Source organism: Capra hircus, chromosome 19, assembly GCF_001704415.2.
Source record: "Capra hircus breed San Clemente chromosome 19, ASM170441v1, whole genome shotgun sequence".
Taxonomy (NCBI): Eukaryota; Metazoa; Chordata; class Mammalia; order Artiodactyla; family Bovidae; genus Capra; species Capra hircus.
Genome location: NC_030826.1, coordinates 56,435,248 through 56,454,969, shown reverse-complemented (window position 1 = coordinate 56,454,969; position 19,722 = coordinate 56,435,248). Strand labels below are relative to the sequence as shown.

Below are 19,722 nucleotides of genomic sequence, written 5' to 3'. Positions count from 1 at the left end.
ATCCCCTTCTCCTGCCTTCAATCTTTCCCAGCATCAGTGTCTGTTCCAATGAGTCAGTTCTTTGCATCAGATGGCCAAAGTATTGAAGTTTCAGCTTCAGTATCAGTCCTTCCAATGAATATTCAGGACTGATTTCCTTTAGGATGAACTGGTTGAATCTCCTTGCTGCCCAAGGGACTCTCAAGAGTCTTCTCCAACACCACAGTTCAAAAGCATCAATTCTTCGGGGCTCAGCTTTCTTTATAGTCCAACTCTCACATCCATACATGACTCCTGGAAAAACCGTAGCTTTAACTAGACAGACCTTTGTTGGCAAAGTAATGTTTCTGCTTTTTAATATGCTATCTAGGTTGGACATAGCTTTTCTTCCAAGGAGCAAGTGGGGACCCAGAGACTGTTGTTAAGAGACAGATTCAGGAGACTTCTGGGGGCTGTTTTCCCTTCTTCCACCTCTTTCACCCGGACTTGGGCCAGGACAAAAGTGAAAGTGAAGTCCCTTGGTCGTATCTGACTCTTTTCGACTGCATGGACTGTAGCCTATCAGGCTCCTCAGTTCATGGAATTTTCCAGGCAAGAGTACTGGAGCGGGTTTCCATTTCCTTCTCCATGGGATCTTCCCGACCCAAGGCTCGAACCCAGGTCTCCCGCACTGCGGGCAGACACTTTACCTTCTGAGCCGCCAGGACAAATTCCAGACCAAAGAAATGCTTCGGGTTCTAGGGAGTGACCCCTGGTGGCCCCAGGGTGAGCCCGGGGCAGGGGCCGCCCTGGAAGGGGTGGGGTGGGCCCGCGCTCCGGGGGCGGGGCCTGATCCTCGGCTGGGCGGGGCCGGGCCGGGCGGGCGCGCGTCCCGGGCCGACCGGCGGGCGGGCGCACTCGGGCTGAGCCATGCCGGCGGCGCGCGTGGAGTACATCGCGCCCTGGTGGGTGGCGTGGCTGCACAGCGTCCCGCACCTCGGGCTGCGCTTGCAGCCGGTGGACAGCACCTTCAGGCCCCGCGATGAGAGTTACCAGGAGGTGAGTCCGCGACCCGGAGCCCCAAGTCCCCGAGCCGCCCCTTCCCGCCTCCCAGCCCGCCGCGCTCCGCGCGCCTCCAGACCCCACACCCCACTCACCCACACTCCCCGCAGCCTCATCCCGCTTCGCCCTTTCCCCCGTGGGTCCTTGGCCCACAGCCCTCCCGTCTGGGAACCTCACGGGCCCGGGCAACTGGAAAGATGGGAGTTAAGCCGGCCAACGGCACGGGGGGAAGGGCGCTTCCTGCGGGGCGGGGGTGGGGGCTGAGCGCCCAGGGAGAGGGCAGCGCCGCTCAGGGGTCGGGGCTGGGGGTGCATTGGTACCTGAACCCGGTGATTCTCGCGCGCCAGCTGTGGGGGGCGGGGGCGGGACGGCGGGGCGCTCCCCGGGGTTTCCCTCCTCCTGCGGGGAACCAGACGCGCTCTCGCTTTCCGGGTCTGTGCGGCCTGGGAGAAGTTTGGGCAGAAACTGGCTGGAGTCTCCGGGTTCGTCTCCGCGGCACGCTTCCTCCCCAGCCCCTGCCAGCCCCTCCGCCTGGGCCCCTCCTGGAAGGCGACAGAGCCAGAGGAGAGGGGTGTGGACCTGCAGCCTCATGTGGATATGCGGGGGAAAGACAGTGCCCCCCAACACCCCCAACCCCTCCTCTGTACAGACACACCTTCTGAGCCCTAGATTTCTGGGGTCTGGGCGGCTTGGCCAGCCTCTTCCCCCATCCCCACAAGTCTGCCCTCGCCCCGCTCTGCTGGCCCTTCCCTCCCAGGTTTCTGCACCCCTAGGGGGAAGAGGTGCTCCCCTAGGCTTCCCCGCCCAGACCGAGTGCAGAATCTCCCAGCCTGGTCAGGTCTGGCCCAGCCCAGTTCAGCCCCCGAGGCCAGGCTGAGTCAGTTTTCTGTCGGGTCAAAGATTACGCGGCTGGGAAACCCGAGATGGGGCCCGTTTGTTTAGACCTGTGCGCCAATCTGGGGACTTTGACCCCCAGCGGGCAGTTTCTCCACAATCTACGCGTGTGGGACGGGTCCGGGCGGAGCCGGGCCTCGGAGGTCAAGCTGGCAGTCAACTGTTCGCCTCTCCCCCACCAGGACTTTCTCCTGCAGGGTCCCAGGGATCCTGATCCAGTGGGGTGTGCGGGGCACCTGACCGGGGAGTCTAATAATAACCCCTAGCATTGTTGTCACCCGTGGGCCCCAGGCAGATGGTGCCTGCCCTTCCAGAAGCGGGAGTGAACCGGGCCCCCCTTGCTGCTGCTAGACGGGGAGCAGTTGGCCAGTTTGGCTTCCCCAGCTTGCACCCTTCCTGGTCTGCACGCCCCCTCCCACCCCCTGCCTGAGCCCTGCCTGGGGAAGGCCGCTGGCTCCCTGAGAATGTGGTCGCCTGGGGAGAACTCCAGGGAATCTTCCGCTCCCAGTGAATGCATGAAAAGAGGCGGATATGATTTCAGAGACAGCTGTGTTGCTTGCAGATTGTGTGTGTGTGTCTGTGTGTGTGTGTCTGACCTCACATCTGCTTGTCCCAAACCCCGCGCCCCAGATCCTGCCCTGGGGTCTCCCACTGTGGCTTTCTCCTTTCCCCTGGAGGAAAAGTAAGCTCCTGCCTGGGTGGAGACGACCTTCAGGTGTGGGGAGGGGGCTGGATGGGACAGACAGCTGCTGTCTGGCTGTCCTGGTGGGCCTGAGCCTGCCCCACCCCGCTTGGTCCCCTGGAGAGGTGACAGTCAAGCCAAAGGGACCAACTCACAGTCCCTGTCCCTCTCCTCCTCATGTCAGACCTGGCACTCGAAGGGGCATCCCCTTCCCCCGGCCTCACCCCCACCCTCCTCGACCTGCTCAGGCAGCCCGAGGGCCCTGCCTGGGATCCGAGTGCCGTGGGGCTGGACAGGACTGGACGGGAAGTCTGGCTCTGAGTGTTTATTTCAGGCGGCTCCCGTTCTGGTAAGTTCCCCTGGTGTCTGACCAGGAGTCTCTTCTGGAAGTCCCCTTCCTCCTGAGCAGCAGTCACGGCCCATGTCAGTGAGCACCATCGATTGGGCACCTCCTCCTGTCGATCAGCTCAGCGCTCAGCAGACTCCTAACTGGGGAGAAGCCTTGTGCCGGACGTGGGGTCACGTGCCAGCTGTCCTGCCAAGGCCTTCGGGGCTCAGCAGCTGAGCAGCTGGGAGGGGGCTGTGCATTGGAACCCACAGTGCTGTCACTTACGTGTGACCGGGGCAGGTGTCTGTACCTCCCTGAGCCTCCCTTCGCTCCTCTGCAAGTAGCGAACAAGCTGCCCCTTGAAACATGCTCAGTGCCTAGAGGGTCCCCTCGCACGTGGTGGTCCCAGGAACGCAAATCACTACGAAGACTGGCCTTGATGTTCAACAGCGTGTCCGAGTACAGTGACGCGTGGAGGATGCAGACAAGGATCCTCTGCTGTCACGATTAGGAAGGACTGAAAGACACGTGCCAAGGGGGCTGCAGCTTCTGCCCCGGAGGGCCAAGGGAAGAGTGCTGGCTTGTGGTACAGTGTGTGTGTGTGTGCACATGTGTGTGCACACGCACGTGGGCACCCACCCCACACACGTGTATGCACACCAAGGATTAAGTGGAGCTGGGACCAGGCAGTCAAGATGAAGGACAGCTCAGGGGAGGGGGTGGGCTGTGCCAGGGATCTGGAAGAGCAGATCTCCTGGTGATGACCAGACATCCTGAGCAAAGTCAACCCCAGAACTTCCTCGAGGAAACAGGTTCCCCCCCCCCACCGCCCCCGCTCACTTTCTGGGGTCTTGGGAGCTGCTGTGGAAGCCCGCTGTGGGTCAATCTTTCCACCCCTCCCTGCCAGTGGACCAGACCCTGAGTCCTCACCCAGATCACCTGGGCCCCATCCACCAGGCTCCTGGGGAGGTGGCAAGCCCCAGGCTGAAGGGGCGCCCCCGCCCAGCTGGGTTCCCAGCTCCAGGTGGGGAAGCTGCTGAGACCCTCCTCACCTTTGCCCAGGTGAGACAGGGTGGGGATGGAGCAGATCCCGGCGTCAAAGAGCTAGTGAAAGGACCCTGTCGTCGTTTAGTGGATATAAAGCATGTGGCCAGCGCCAGGCGCTTTGTAAGTTGCCACAAGCCCCGCTTGACACGGAGGAGGCCCCCACCGGCCAGGTGTTACCTGGGCAGAGTTGGGGGAAAGGGCCCTGACACTGCCCCCAGCTGTGTCTCCCCAAACCAGCCACCCCGGTTTCCCCCTTCAGCGGCCCCATCACCACCCATCCCAGAGAGATGGGAGAGCAGACACTGAGGACCCGGTGCCTTTGCGAGGCTGGAGGCCCCAGACGCTGCTGCGAGGAGGTTCACTGCGCCCTGCCGCCAGGCAGGACCCCCTGGCTGCTCCCTCTCCCACCTTTGTTCTCCCACTTCTGCTGGCCAGCCATCGTCCTGGGACGTGCATGAGGAAGCAGAGGAGACATTCTTCACTTTTTACACCTGTCTCCACGTGTTAACCCTGGGCAGTCCTGTTCATAGGCTCCGCAGAGTCTCACACACTCCCAAGGGAGGGTTGGATCCAGAGCTATGGGGCTCCCCCAGCTTGGGGGCCTTTCTCAGGAGGAAAGACCTCCTGAGCCGTCCCCGCCCCACCCCGCCGCAGGATTTGAGAGGAGCCAAAGGATGAGGAAGCCCCATTCATCCAGCGTGAACCTTGAGTCATGATCAGCAGACACTCACGCTGCCCCCACCAGCCCAGGAGGTGGGGGAGCTTAACCCTTTCCAGTCAGGGCCTCACCCTGCAGCTCCCCGCCCTCTGGCCTCACCCCTGGGCTGGCACACTCTTCCTCTCCTGGGGTCTCGAGGTGAGGGATGCTCAGGATGTTGCCCCCTCCCTCCTCCACCCAAGTGCAGAAGCCCCTGGGGGCTCAGCTGCCACCTCGGCCTTCCCAGAAGGCCCGTCTGTCACTGCTGCCCCCAGCTGGGGTCCTGGGTTCGTGCTCTGGTTTCTCATTACAAAGTGACAAACCAGAATGAGTGGACGTTGCTTGGATGATAGGGCGAGGCCTGAGCCCTGATGCGGGGGTCGTGGGCTGGCTGTTGGGCAGCTCAGGGAGGTGGTGGCCACAGGGGCTGGGAACCTGTCCTTTCTCGGCTCCCTCAGCGCAGGAGGGCGTGCGAATCGACTTCCTGGCTTCCTGCAGACAGGACATCCTCCCTGTAACACCCGGAGGCGTGTAGCACCCGGAGGCGTGTAGCGGGGACCTGCAGAGTCCGTTAGAAGCAGAACTGTTGCCTGTTAGAGGGTGGCGGGTGACGGCAGGGTGACGGGGGGAGAAGGCTGTGCAGGCTTCTCTTCCCTCCCTCCTTCAGCCCCTCCTGCCTCCACCCTTAACCCTAACCCTGGGTTTCCCAGGTGGCTCAGCAATAAAGAGCCTGCCTGCCAATGCAGGAGACTCGGCTTTGATCCCTGGGACGGGAAGATCCTCCGGAGAAGGAAACGGCAACCCACTCCAGTATTCTTGCCTGGGAAATCCCATGGACAGAGGAGCCTGGCGGGCCACAGGGGGGTTGCAAAGAATTGGACACGACTTAGTCGCTAAACAGCCCAAACCCTGATCCTAGCTCCTCTGCCCCTGCCCTCGTGCTCCCAGTGCTGGAAGAAAGTTCTGGAAGAGAACTGCTAACAAAAGTGCCTCCAAGTTTGGATTTCCCAGGCATGGCCTCCCCGGGCTGGGCCAAAGCAGGAGTGAAAGAATGAGGCTAGACGCCCGGCTTGGAGAGGCCCCTCGGCCTGAGAATCCCAGGGCCCTGCCCACAGTACAGGGCTTGCAAGAGGTCAGGGGGCCCGAGTGTGTTGCGAGGGGTGAAATGGGGGAGCAAACCCAGGGGTAGGGACGGGCTGTGGTTTGGAGACACTCAGGTGGCACCACCCCAAGTCATGATTACTTCCCGGAGGTCCTGCTGTGCCGGATGGGGGCCCACGGTAGAGTCCGTGGGTTTTCCTGTTTGGGAGGATATTGAGGGTGAGATTGTCTAGGGAAGCTGGGAGGAGGTCTGACTGTTAGCTGGTCTCTGATCTATGCAAAAGGTTTATCCGGGTTTTGTTTTGTTTTCAGTAGGATTAACTTATAGGGAAGTGTGCTCTCTTAGTAAGTGTACACCTCAGCACGTGTATGTGCATGCGCGTGTGTGTGCGTGCGCACATATGAGACACCACCCCAGGCCACGTCTGTCCCTGACCCCCTTGATTCCCTCCCAGAGGCAGGCGTGTCTCGGGCCCGTCCCTGCAGCTGAGCCTCCCCTCTTCGCGTCTGACGTCAGTTAGCCCCCACACCCCCTGCTGCTCCATCTCCCTCGTTTCTTCCTGTGTCGCGTCTGGAACATTCACCCGATCCCTGGCTGTCGCTGCCACTTACTTTTCACGGCTGCACAGTATTCCATTTTGTGGCTCTCGCCCCTGTTACATGTCAGATCTCTTGTTGGTCAGAATTTGGGTTGCTTCCGGCACTTGACTCTTACTGCAGTGTTAGGCTGCGGTGAACAGCTGTCAGGGGGCAGCGGGGACACAAGCCCTCCTTTCTGCCAGGGGAAGGAGAAGGGTTGCCGGCTCGAGGCATTTGCACACTGCACAGCGGTCTGCAACTTGTGAAGGGGGTCCTGGGCTCTAGCAGAGGGACTTCAGGCCTGCGAGGGGGTGGCCAGGACAAAGCGTGTTATTTACATCCACCTCTCCGTCAGGAGACGCTCTGTATATCGGTGCTCTGCTAAGCGAGTCTGAAGGAAAGGTTCCGCTGCCGTAAACACCTTGAGGAAGTCTGTGGACACTGCTCGGTGCTTCCTAGACTTGAACAGGATACAGCCCCGCCGGTCATCTCTTGGCGCACTTCTGATTGACTGGGTCCAGGGTGGAGCTGGAGATGGTGCATTCTGCATCTCAGAAGAGGTCAGTGCTGCGGTGCTGGTGAACTCCACTTTGAACCGCAAGGCTCTGAACCCCTGTATTTTCTTGGGCTCCAAAATCACTGCAGATGGTGACTGCAGCCATGAAATTAAAAGATGCTTCCTCCTTGGAAGAAAAGCTATGACCAAGCTAGATAGCATATTAAAAAGCAGAGACATTACTTTGCCAACAAAGTCCATCTAGTCAAAGCTATGGTTTTTCCAGTGGTCAAGTATGGATGTGAGAGTTGGATTATGAAGAAAGCTGAGCCCCGAAGAACTGATGCTTTTGAACTGTGGTGTTGGAAAAGACTCCTGAGAGTCCCTTGGACAGCAAGGAGATCCAACCAGTCCATCCTAAAGGAGATCAGTCCTGAATATTCATTGGAAGGACTGATGCTGAAGCTGAAACTCCAATCCTTTGGCCACCTGATGCAAGGAACTGACTCATTTCAAAAGACCCTGATGCTGGGAAAGATTGAGGGCAGGAGGAGAAGGGGACGACAGAGGATGAGATAGTTGGATGGCATCAGCGACTCAATGGACATGAGTTTGAGCAAACTCCGAGAGTTGGTGATAGACAGGGAGGCCTGATGTGCTGCAGTCCATAGGGTCGCAAAAAGTTGGACACGATTGAGCGACTGAACTGAGCTGAAACTCCTATCTGTCCTTGACCTTTTTCCCCATGGCCCGGGGCCACAGGGCCTCCAGTGAGCAAGCGGCTTGCCCTGGGGGCTTGTGCTGGGGGCTGGCAGTGTCAGTTGCCAATCGCATCCAATTCTTCGGCGACCCCGTGGACTGTAGCCCGCCAGGCTCTTCTGTCCATGGAATTCTCCAGGCAAGAATACTGGAGTGTGTAGACATTTCCTCCTCTGGGGGATCTTCCTGACCCTGAGATCGAGCCCTGGTCTCCTGCACTGCAGGCGGGTTCTTTTCAGTCTGAGCCACCAGGGGGGCGGCAGGGGCGGCTCCTTCCCACGATCTCCCCAGGCCAGCCTCCTGGCTCCGTGCATGGGACAAGGCTAGTGGTCCGGGCTCAGGGGTCCCCGCCCCTGCCACCCCAGGAGGACTTCCACAGGGGGATGCATGTGTTCAGGTCTACTGGGCCTTCCCAACTGCCTGGAGGAGGAGGACTCGCCCTCCATGCCGCTGAGTCGGGAGGGTGGCAGGGCAGGCCCCTGGCAGGGTCTGTGACACAATTACGCCAGGTGGAGGCGAGAGCCACGCTTTGTCACAGCCACCTATCCCACATCCAAGTGGGCCGTCCCCCCGTCCACTTCCGGGCTGTCCCCATCACTTTGGCCATTTGTCCGTGAGGCTCGGGAGCCTGTCGGTCCAGGCGACCAGCAGAGCAGGTGCCCCCTCTCCCCTGTGAGGCTCCGCCCCTTCCTGCCAAGATGACCTCAGACTGCAGGCCTCAGCCTCCAGGTGTGCGCACCCTCCAGCCTGAGACTTGTCTCCTCCTCAGACTGGAAGGATCCCGGTATCTCCCCCAATCTGCTCATCTCCCCCCCGCGACAGCCCAGACTGGAGCACTGGAGATTCCCAGCTGGGAGTGACTCAGGGGCCCGTGTGCAGCAGGGCGAGGCTGTCGGCTCAGGAGCCTGATTAGAGCCAGGTCCAGCCCTGGGGCCATCTACTGTCCATCTGGCTGAGTCAGAAGACTGGAGGGCAAGGAGTAGGGGATTCTGGGCCTCCTGGCCAACAGCAGCCCCCTTTGTAGGACCCGGTGGTGCTTGGCAGGCCTGAGATGGCATCTTCTCCCTTTCAGGATTCTGGGCTTGGCTGCCACCCTTGGCATCTGGGGGTCACTGTCCCTTTCGGGGTGCGGTAGAAGGGACCTCCGCAGGCGCATCTCCTGACATCTCCCACTTCCCCCTCACGGAGTTGGCCTCTGGTTAGGAAGGATCCCAACTCCTAAAGCAAGGCTCGGAGGGGGCATACGCCAGGACGTCTGCCCGAGGCCCCTGCTCGGCTTCTGAGACACCCTGCCCAGGCCCTACCTCCTCAGGAGGCCTTGGATGCTCCAGTCGTGTGGACGTCCCTCTCCTTGTCTTCCTCGGTCATACCAAGCATCACCCATAGACCTCAGGGTCTGGGGACAATTCCTGCTTGTCTCTTGAGTGACTCAGAGCATCCATTAGGCAGGGTCTGGTCCTTACCTTCATCCAGGTGTGCATGCCCCAGATGGGGGGCCAGCCTTGAGCCACATCTCCTGCCTCTTGTCTCAGGTCCTCTGCCCCCTCCCACACCTGAGCTCCATCTCCCCCAAACTCCTGGTGCCCGAGGGCAGGGCACTTTATACAGAGCGGGAGCATCGGTCCTGGGAGGAGGGCAATGGACGTACAGCTCAGTCACGGCTTCTGCAGCCCCGCTGAGCTTGGGGCCCTTCCCTGGGACCCAACGCTGACCCCTGGCCTCTCCCTCCTCAGTCGCTGCTGTTCCTGGGGCTGGTGGCCGTCATCGGCCTGGGCCTGAACCTCGTCCTCCTTGCGGCCTACCTGGTCTGCGTGTGCGGCTGCCGGCGGGACGACGCGGCGCAGACCAAGCGCCCCCGCTCCTGCTGCGTCACCTGGACGGCCGTGGTGGCCGCGCTCATCTGCTGGTGAGTGTCTGTCTGCGCTGGGCCGGGCGGGGGCGCGGAGGTGGGAGGCGGACGCAGCGGACGAAAAGCAGCCCTGGCCGTCTGGGTCTCTTTGACCCAGCCCCTTGACCATGACAGCCCTTCCTCACCTTCCACCTCCAGCCCTACCCCATCATAACAGACCCCAGGTGGCTCAGTCTGCCCATGTGATCGTGCCTGAGCTCCGGGAACCTGGGTGGGAGATCCTGTCTCTGGGGTGCATGCTGTCCGCTTTCTCCCCAAGCGGTGGGAATCAGATGTCCCGGGTGGTTATGGGAAGCTCCCTAGCATCCCAGGCCGCCACCCTTGGTGTGAGCCTCTCCAGCCCAGCAGGGAGTTCCCTGAGCAGTTGACCGGTGGCAGCTCCGCTCTCTGCATCCCATCCCCTCCCAGCTACCGCCCTGGATCTGCGATCAGAGTCTGACTCCAGCCCAGATCAATTCCACCTTCTACAGGATCAGTGGCTCTTGGTGCCCTCAGCCAGGTCTTCTCTGCTCCAATAGTGAGAATCTCTAACTTCGTGTCAGAGTCAAGCTACTGCTCAAGAAGTGACCCCACACACACGGGCCTTGTTTTCTCATGAGTTGTATTTTTCGTGTTTTCTTTCTTTTTTTTTTTTTTTTAATTTTCATTCATTTATTTGGCTGCACTAGGTTTTAGTTGAGGCATGCGGGGTCTGGCTCCCTGACCAGGGATCAAACCTGGGCCTCCTGCATTGGGAGCACGGAGTCTTAGCTACTAGACCACCAGGGAAGTCCGAGGAGTTGTTTTTCCTTGTTTTTGTATCTACAAAGATTTTCCAAAAAGCCTCAGGCCTGCCTGAAACACTGGGAGATGGTCCTGCTGGATTTGACCTACTGTCTCCAGATGGAGGAGGCAGATGGGGTCCAGTGAGCCTGGGCCGTGAGGATACCTGGGGCTCATCCCCTGCAGCTCACAGCGCCCCAGGGCTGTCTTCTCCCCGTTAGATCACGTTCGCCATCTGTCCTGCCTGCCGTATGGGGCTGCAGGGTGGCGGGATCGGGGGTGAGCGCAGTGGAAGTCCACAGTTCCAGTCGCTGGAGTCAAGCTCAGATCAGAGCCAGGTGGGAGTGAGTTGAGGCAGAGGGGCAAGGAAGGGAGTCAACGAGAGCAGGAGGAGGAGGGATCCAGAGTGAGGCTGGGGGGATGAGGAGGGAGCAGTTTCAATGAGCTCAGATGCCGGGCTGGTGCCGTTAAGGGGGTTCAAAGCTGGGTGAACAGTTCTGGGTGAATGCAAAGAGTATTGATTTACACACTGGTTCACCAAAGTGTAGCTGACATGGGCGTATGCTGCCTGCGTCAGACCCACGAAGCAGACGGGAACATTGTTTCAAAATGCACATTTCAGACCACACTGATAACAGTGGGTGCAGCGTCGACCGCCCCCCTCACCCTCCAGGTGATTCTGTCCTGCGGGCCATGGACCATTTCCTGAGACACACTGAATTCAGGGTCAAGGGTGCCCTGGAAGGAGGATTCCGTAACAGCCTTCCAGGGGATTCCTTCGCAGGTCCTGTCCCTTTCAAAGAAAAAGGATAAGTGTAAACACATGTAGCTTCACCCCTACCCCCAAAACCAGTGTTTTGGATGAAAACTCGAGGCTGTTCGATGATTCTTCAGAGGACCCCCAGTGCTGTGAGTCATATAAAATACAATCAATGACAGAAGCAAGATTCGAGATGATTTGCTCAGGCTGGAATGTTGGACCAAAACCCACCAGATGAAATTTCACGGAGATGGATTTGGAGTTCTGCTTTTGGTTAAAACAAAACAAAAGTCAGTAGAGCGCTAGAGGAAGGAGGAGCACCTGGGCTTCGCAGGGGTCCTTGGGGAGAAATCCAGGGGTGTTTGTGGACCGCAGGGTCGGTGGCGGGGAGGGAGGACCCAAGCTCAGAGCTGGAGGGACCGCCTGGGCTTGGGAGCGTCACTCAGAGCACTGCCCGACCAGATGAGCTGAACCAGATGTGGACCAGGGTCTGGAGGACACGCTTGACTGGAAGAGTGATAAGGAGGGTGATACGGAGCCCCATTCAGATGTCCAGCAGGTCATCTTGTAGAGTTGGAGGCTTCTTCCAGGCTGACCCCGAGGACAGGCAGAAATCAGTGGGTGTGTGGTTTAAGGAGGTAGACTTCCACTCCACATAAGAAGGGGGGCTTTCTGGATCCCTGGTGTTCCAGTAGTGCAGAATCCGCCTGCTGACGCGGGGGACATGGGTTCGATCCCTGATCCGGGGAGATCCCACCTGCTGCAGGGCAGCTATGCCTGTGTGCCACCGGAAAGACGGGCCTGCACATCACACCGAAGAGTAGGACTTTCTAGAATCCAGAACTTTTCAGTAGGATGGGCAACACAGGAGAGTGGGGGAAAGGATAGAGAACGGAGGGGGAGTCCCCAACACTAAGAGGATTTCGGAGAGGCAGGTGTGATTTCACGAGACTTCAGCGGTCCCCAAGCCCACGTGTGTCAGCCCTGGGGAGCCCGAAAGATACGGGTTCCTGAGCCCCTCCCCGACTTATTGCCAGCATCAGAATCCCTGGGGCCCAGCCAGCAAAATCTTCCACCCTTCGGAGCCCCGGGACTAGAGAACGGGAGTGTTTTCCCTTGGGCTAAATGAAACGTGCCAGGTCAGGCCAGGGCCCACTGGCCCAGAGCCTTCCCCTCATGGCCTGGCCAACACACTTGCCAGAAGTTTAAACCACCCCCTCTCCCCTACCCCAGGAAAGAGTCCCTCAGCTGAAGTCAAACACCCGCTCTAATGGATGCTTAGAGCCTCTTGTATCATAATTGCCAAGGCCTAGTGATGCTGGGAAAGACTGAGGGCAGGAGAAGAGGGCGGCAGAGGATGAGATGGTTGGATGGCATCACCGACTCAATGGACATGAGTCTGAGCAAACTCCGGGTGATAGTGAAGGACGGGGAAGCCTGGCGTGCTGCAGTCCAGGGGGTCGCAAAAAGTCAGACATGACTTGGCGGCTGAACAACAACGACAGTAGAAGCAACCGAGATGCCCTTCGGGAGGTGAACGGCCAAGCTGTTTTCATTCAAACAATGGGATATTATTCAGCGCTCAAAGAAAAATGAGCTATCAAGCCACGAAAGGACACGGAGGAAGCTTAAATGCATATGAATAGGCCACTTACTGTATGATTCCAACCATATGACGTTTTGGAAAAGGCAAAACTATGGAAACGGTGAACACATGAATGGTTGCCAGGGTTTCGGGATGGGGGAGGATTACAAGATAGAGCACAAAGGATTTTAAGGGCCGTGGAACTACTCTGTGTGATACTATAATGGCAAACACGTGTCCTTATACTTTTGTTCAGACCTAAGACTCTACAGCCCCAGGAGTGACCCAAACGTAAACTGTGGACTTTGGGTGATAGTGGCTTGTCCTCTTAGGTTCATCAGTTGTAACAGTCGTGCCATTCTGGTGGGGGCTGTGGATGGTGGGGGAGTTTGTGTGAGTGAGGGGCCAGACCACGGGGACTTACATATACTTTCCACTCATGTTCATCGTGCGGTTAAAACGGCACTAAAAAATAGTGTCCTGAAAAAAACCATCTCCTCCGGGTATCACCTCTAACTTTGGGGTCTCACCCACAGCACTGCAGTGGGCGCGGGTTTCTATGGAAACAGCGAGGCCAACGACGGGGTGTATCAGCTGCTCTACGCCCTGGACAACGCCAACCACACCTTCTCCGGGATCGATGTGCTGGTAAGGTCCTGCCCGGGCAGCCAGGCACGGCCCGAAAGGTCAGCCTGGTCCCCACAGACGCCCCGGTCAGATCCGGCCAGCTCGACTCCAAGGGGGTTGGACGCCCCGTGGGGCTGCCACTTGGTCCCGCCAGGAGCAGACAGGCCATTTCTGTTCCCCAGGCAGGGGTGGGAGTGAGGACCCAAGGAGAAAGGCGGATGGGGCCTGGGGATGGGTGGAACGGCCGTGGGATCAAATCCTACCCACCTTTAGGAGACCTGTGCCCAAGAGGTTCTTGAATGTGGAAAATCAGCCCCGCCCCCGCCCCCCGAGACACACACACACACACACACTGTTTTTTATTTGTTTATTTATTTACGCTGGGTCTTTGCTGCTGCACGGGCTTTCCTCCAGCTGCAGTGAGTGGGTTTCTCTCTCGTGGTGTCTTCTCTTCTTGCGGAGCATGGACTCCAGGGCCCACGGGCTTCATTCAGTAGCTACAGCTCCCGGGCCCTGGAGGGTCAGCTCAGTAGCTGTGAGCTTACTCACAACTACTCCGGAGCAGAGCAACCCACACTCCGGCTTACTTGCCCTGCAGCACGTGGGATCTTCCCGACCCAGGGATCAAACCCGCGTCCCCGGCCTCGGCAGGCGGCTCTGTTCCCACTGAGCCACCAGAGAAGCTCCTCCCGCAGTGTTTTCTGTGTTCACTCTCAGCGCTGAGTACAGAGCGTTGTGGGTTGGGTCTAGAAGATGTCAAGGGGAAAACCTCAAAACCAAGTGCAGAGCCTCCAAAGCCAGCACGGGGTGCTCCAGGCTCTGGTTTCCAGGCGTCATGGCTCCAGCTGGGGGGCTCAGGGTGAAGGACATGCCAGAGGAGAAGTGGGATTTTTAGCGCAAGGCAGAGGTCCACTTGGTGAGCCTCTGGGCAAGGAGGCAGGGTCTTCTGAAAACACAGCCCTTGGCCCCCCGTGCTTGTCACGTTCATGCACCAGGTCTTTCCAGCTGATTTCCCAGCGGCCCCAGTGTCCCAGGAGCCACGCTCCAGGGCAGTTTTCAGAAACGCCAGTTGCTGTATGTCCACCCTGGGCCAGGTCCCCAGCAGAGGGGTGACCTCAGCCAATGGCCGATTGTGTCCGGCAGCCTCAGCCACACAATCCGGCCCTGACCGGAGTGTGTGGACTTCATCCCGGTGCTGCTGGAAGAGGATTCTGGAGGAGGGACTCGACCCCATTGCACCCCCCCCTCCCTTAAGCTCCTCTAAGGCCTTAATCCCCCAGCCCTCCCAGGACAAGCTCCCTTAAAGAGACAGCTGTGCTGGTCCTCGGGTGGGGTGGCCGGGTGCTGGCTGCCCTGCCTTTGGCCTCAGATAAAGTCCTTCTGGGAAGCTAAGGGCCATAGGCCAGACCCGGGGCCCCACTCTCCTGCGAGTTCATCCGTTCCCCTCACTGTGTCTGCTGGGACCCATCCCTGGGGACCAGGAACTAGCTGTCTGGACCCTGGCCTGGGGCAGCTGTAACGGCAGCAGGGTGGAGAAGCTGGGGGACCCGACGCAGGATGACCAGCACAGGGGGGCCTAGGCACGCCCTGGCCTGGGGCGGGGCTTACTCCCTGGGACCCCCACCCTCACTTCTGCCCTGGTGTGGAAAGGGCTCCACCCACCCGGGCAGAAGAACTCACCCTCCACAGGAGAACCTCTGGGGAAGCCCCGGAGCCGTGCCCTTCACTGGCTGACCTGTGACCATTGTAAGAATGGCCTGTGGCTCCCCCAGGGACCGAGGAAGAAAGTCCCCGAGCCATCCTGATGGGAAAACTCAAATTCTTCTTGTCTTTATCACCCAGGGATGAGCTGGGACCGGGACCTCCAGGCTGGGCCCCTTGCCCCATGCCGAGAGTGCCCAGGGCCAAGGGTACTGCCTGGAGAAGGAGGCCCTGTGTTGGGCTTCCAGGGCTGGTTTTGACCTTGGGGTGGGCTCCCAGGTCCCAAGGCTCCGGGGAGACAGCAGATCTTAGCAGGCCCCCAGATCTGAGGGGTGAAGGCCAAATATCAGATGAGTGATGGCTGATGAGATGATGCCTGCGAAAATGCCTGGTTATCTACAAAGAACTCTCCAAATGTTGGTGGGGGAGCTATGCTAATGATGCTATTATTATAATTACTATAATAATATGTATTACTATTATTATCTCCGAAGAGTGGAAGCTTTGATTGGAGGTTGGGGGCGGGGTACTCAGGAGACAGGTCAGGCAACTCAGACCTGGGCCAGAGCAAGGTGGGCCCTGCCAGGCTCTCCTTCCTGGACCAGGAGCCCCAGGTGTGCACCCTCCCAGCCTGGGGAGCCCTGTGCCACGGCTGGCAGCAGGGTCCTGAGTCAGCTGCACACACTGATTTGGGGGGTCAGAAAGAGTCACTTGGGATGCCTTGGGTGGATCCTTTCTCTGGATCCAGTGACCCCATCTGGACCTCACCCAGGGCACCTGGCACGCCTCTAACCCATTGCTGCTCAGTCGCTCAGTTGTGTCTGACTCTTTGTGACCCTATGGACTGCAGCCCGCCAGGCTCCTCTGTCCATGGGATTCTTCAGGCAAGAATACTGGAGTGGGGTGACATGCCCTCCTCCAGGGGATCTTCCTGACCCAGGGATCAAACCCTCATCTCCCGGGTATCCTGCATAGCACTTCTTACCATCAGGGAAGCCCACTGGGGTCTCAGCTTAAAACCATGGCCCGGGACTCCACCCCTCTGGGAGCTCGGCTGGGTTGGGTTTGAGCTGGCAGCCGGCCTGTGGGCATCCCTTTGGGTGAAGGAACTGGGCACAGGGAGGTGCTGTGGCTGCCCCAGAGTGGGGAGCTGGCGCATTGCAGAACCCAGTACTGGAGCCCAGGGGTCTGGCCTCAGCCCTTCCCCTCCAGGCTCTGAGACGCGGGCCCTGCCCCTAGTCTGCCTAGACTCTGCCCCTTCACCTCCTTCCTTTCTGAGAAGGAGCTTCCTCCCGGTCAGAGATTTTCCAACTTGAGCTTGCATCAGAATCCCCTGGAGGGCTTGACAGACCCAGGTGGCGGGCCCTGCCCCCCCCCCACCCCAGGCTCTCCGCTGAGAATCTGCATTGAGAATTTGTTCTCAGCTGATGATGCGAGGCCGCTGGTCCAAGGGCCGCAGCTGGAGAATGCCTGCTCCATCCTCTGGGATAACAGCTTCCTCCACCTGCTAGCTTGCCCCTGATTTCGCCCCAACTTGGGGAGCTGAGCCAGCCCTCTTGATCCGAAGAGTGTCTCTTGCCTGTGGGAGCAGCAGGGCCATCTCTGAGTGTCCCACCTCCCTGTCTCCCTTCGGGGAGCTCTGTGCTGAATCTCTAAGGACTGGGGGCAGAATGGGGAAGGGGCAGCTGTAAGTGGGTCAGCGCTGTAATTTTAATTTTTTTCTGTTTTGTTTGGTTTCCTATGGGAAGACATCAGGAGGAAAAGAAGGCTTGGCAGATGTTTGCTGGCTTGTATGTGTGTGTGCCTTGTTGTTTTTTTTTTTTTCCAAGGAGGAATTTAAGAAGTAGGGAAGTGAAACATTTTAGAGCTACGGATGGGGAAAGAAGTGATCTTACAGGAAAAGTTTACAGAGCATTTTTAACAGCCCTGTGGTCTAAAGTGAGTTAGGCTTCACAGAGGAATATGGAAACGTCACGCAGAGCGGGCTTTGCTCCCAGCGTTAACGTTTATGAAGGCTGCTTTTGGATCTGTGGCTGCAGAGCACTTGTCCGTGACCTCACGGAACTGGAAAGGAGTGCGGATCCGGTGAGGGTCAGCTGCTGGATTTACTAACGCGTGTGCCCAGTGTCTCTGCACTTTGGCATCTTGTAGCCGTTAACCAGCTTGTAAGGACCAGGAGCAAGCCAGAAAAGGGAATAAGCTGCTGACACTGGAAAAAAACAAAATGCAACAAAGGCGGCCATTCTCTTTTGTGGAACCAGGAACTCCCAGCACACCACAGATGTGAAAGGCCCTGGAGTTGCTGTCAAGCCCCTCTAACTCGCAGAAGTAGCGTTTGCTGCCAGGAGTGGGGTCTAATCGTCTCGCCTTGGAGCTCTCACCCTGGGAAGTTTCTAAACATTTCTTCCGGGTCCTTTTGTTTTGCTTGTTTTTTGTATTTTTGGCCGCACCGCAAAGCTTGCAGGATCTTAGTGCCCCAACCAGGGATTGAACCCATGCCCTCGGCAGTGAAAGTGCAGGGCCCTGACCACTGGACCTCCAGGGAATTCCCGCTCTGGGTCATTTTTTTCTTCCTTGCAGACCTGGGGAGTTGAAGGCTGCCTGGACAATTAGCACACACTCCCCGTTTCCAGCCAGTTGTGCTTGTTGGTGAAATGTGACAGTTTCAGAGCAACCAGGCCCTTCCTCCCCTCTTGCCGACACCCAGACTCAGAGCAGGATTGGGGGGAAGGTGCTTGGAATTCTTGGGCTCTGTCTCAGAACCCTACATCTGGGCTGTTGAGAAGCATCTTTCCAGTCCTTGTGGTCCTTGTTTGCAAGCCCAGGACAGTCACCACCGTCTATCTTCCTCTCTACTTCTGAGCAGAGAGATGCTTCCTTCAAGGTCTGCTCCATTCCACACAGGGCAGACGTGGGGAGCCAGGAGGGTGGTGAGCACAGAGAAGGCACCGGTTTCCTCCTCCCGTCACGTGCGTGTCCCGGCAGCATCGGATCTGCCTGTATCATTTCAAAGTCCCATTGTTCTGAACTCGGGTCCAGGACGCTGTGAGCTGTCGCTCACTCTACAACAAAGCCTTTCTCTTGTGAGACGCTGAGAAAGCCTATTGTGGGAACCAAAGGTCAGGTAGCAACGGAGGGATTCTTTGGTTTAAACGTTCTATTCCTCACCCTCAACAAGAATTCATCGTCCAAAATGTTTAAACTTGGAAGAGAATCTTCAAGGAAGAAAAATGGCTTCTCTTGTTTGTTTCCGCATCTGGGTCTGTCTTCCTAGGAAGGCGCTGGGTCTCGGAGGCCGGGTCCTGGTTAGAACTAGATCGGGCCTGTGCCCCTGATGGAGGGACCCTCGGGCTGGGTGGGTAGGGGGACGCTCTGCCATCCATTCTCCACCTGGACCACAGCCTCATGACTTCAGGACTGGTGGTGCCTGTGGAGGTCTCATTCAAGGCCAGGTTCTTCCCCTCCAGTTTGAATCAGACGGTGTACCCCCTCTGGCTTCCTCCCCGCCAAGGTCAGACTCTCAAGCCCCACCCCTCCACAGGTGTCGGGAACCACCCAGAAGATGAAGGTGGACCTGGAGCAGCACCTCGCCCGCCTGGGTGAGATCTTTGCCGCCCGGGGCGATTACCTCCAGACGCTGAAGTTCTTACAGCAGACGGCGGGCAGCATCATTGTCCAGATGGCAGGGGTGCCCGTGTGGACGGAGGTCACTGAGGAACTGACCGAACTGGCCAACCAGACCAGCTTTGTGGAGTACTACAGGTGAGGGGCCCGGGGGAGGGGCCAGCCCAGCTCCCTTCAGCAGAGTCAGCATCTTGGGTTCCAGCAGGGAAGTGCCCCCGGAACATCTCACTAAGCCATTGTCTGAAATCAGAGGACACGAGAACTTGTGGAGGCAGGGAGTGCAGCCAACTTACACTCAGGCACTGAGCCCCCCAGAGGGGCAGTGACGAGCCAAGATCTCAGCCTGCACCTGGCCACCCACCCAGCGCACAGCAGGGAGCTCTTCCGGGACCAGCATCCTCAGGGTTGAGTGAAGTGCAGTTGGTTTACAGGTTCCTCTCCTCGGATTGAGGGGCCAGGGCTTCTTGTACCTGCAGACCCAGCCCCAGGGGAGTGAGGGGTCAGGGAGATGGCAGCCCCTTTGGCAGCACAGAGCCTTGCCCGATGGCAACTGCTTCGCAAGCTCAGAGATGCCCCCCAGCCTCAGAGATGCCCAAAAGCGGAGTGATAGGGGCTGCAGGGCACCACCCCACCTTTGCCATATCAGGTATGCAGACTCACTCCTGCGTCCTCAGACCTTTGGGGTTTCGTTTACATCTCCCCTGCCTCCCCATCACCCAAACCCCATCCCAGGTGAAGGCGGTGGACACAGGCCAGCTGACCGGGGATCGGCTGCCCTCCATCCACACGGAGGGTCTGGTGAAGGTCACTCAGGGAACAACCAAGAAAGGAGGCGGCAGTCCAGATTTGGGGGGCTCCCAGCGGAAGGGTGACGCACGCTCACGGCGTACACCTCCTTGTGCACTCAGGGCAGAGCGCCTGGCTCAGAGGGGGCGCGGGGGATGCAGGAATCCTGGGAGCAAGCATCTGTCCTTTGGATGCCCCTCACCCTCCCCAGTTTCTTGCCTCTGCTTCAAGCCACCGGCAAAGGGCACAGTCTCCACCACAACGTTGCACAATTTACTCTGAATTCATTTCCGCTTTCTGAGAAAGCCCCACTGCAGGCTGAGCTAATACTGACCCAGAGAACATGCCCCTGGTGGCCTCTGGAC

At 58.6% G+C, this 19,722-nt stretch overlaps 1 protein-coding gene across 1 annotated transcript in view; it reads left to right on the top strand.

Moving 5' to 3' along the window:
* Positions 846-19,722, top strand: part of TTYH2 (tweety family member 2) — a 35,570-nt gene continuing 16,693 nt past the window's right edge. Inside the window, exons 1-4 of the mRNA XM_018063884.1 lie at positions 846-1,017; positions 9,337-9,509; positions 13,156-13,267; positions 18,489-18,709. Of these exons, the coding sequence (XP_017919373.1) occupies positions 889-1,017; positions 9,337-9,509; positions 13,156-13,267; positions 18,489-18,709 (635 nt within the window). The 5' untranslated portion in view covers positions 846-888. The remainder of the gene's footprint in view (positions 1,018-9,336; positions 9,510-13,155; positions 13,268-18,488; positions 18,710-19,722) is intronic.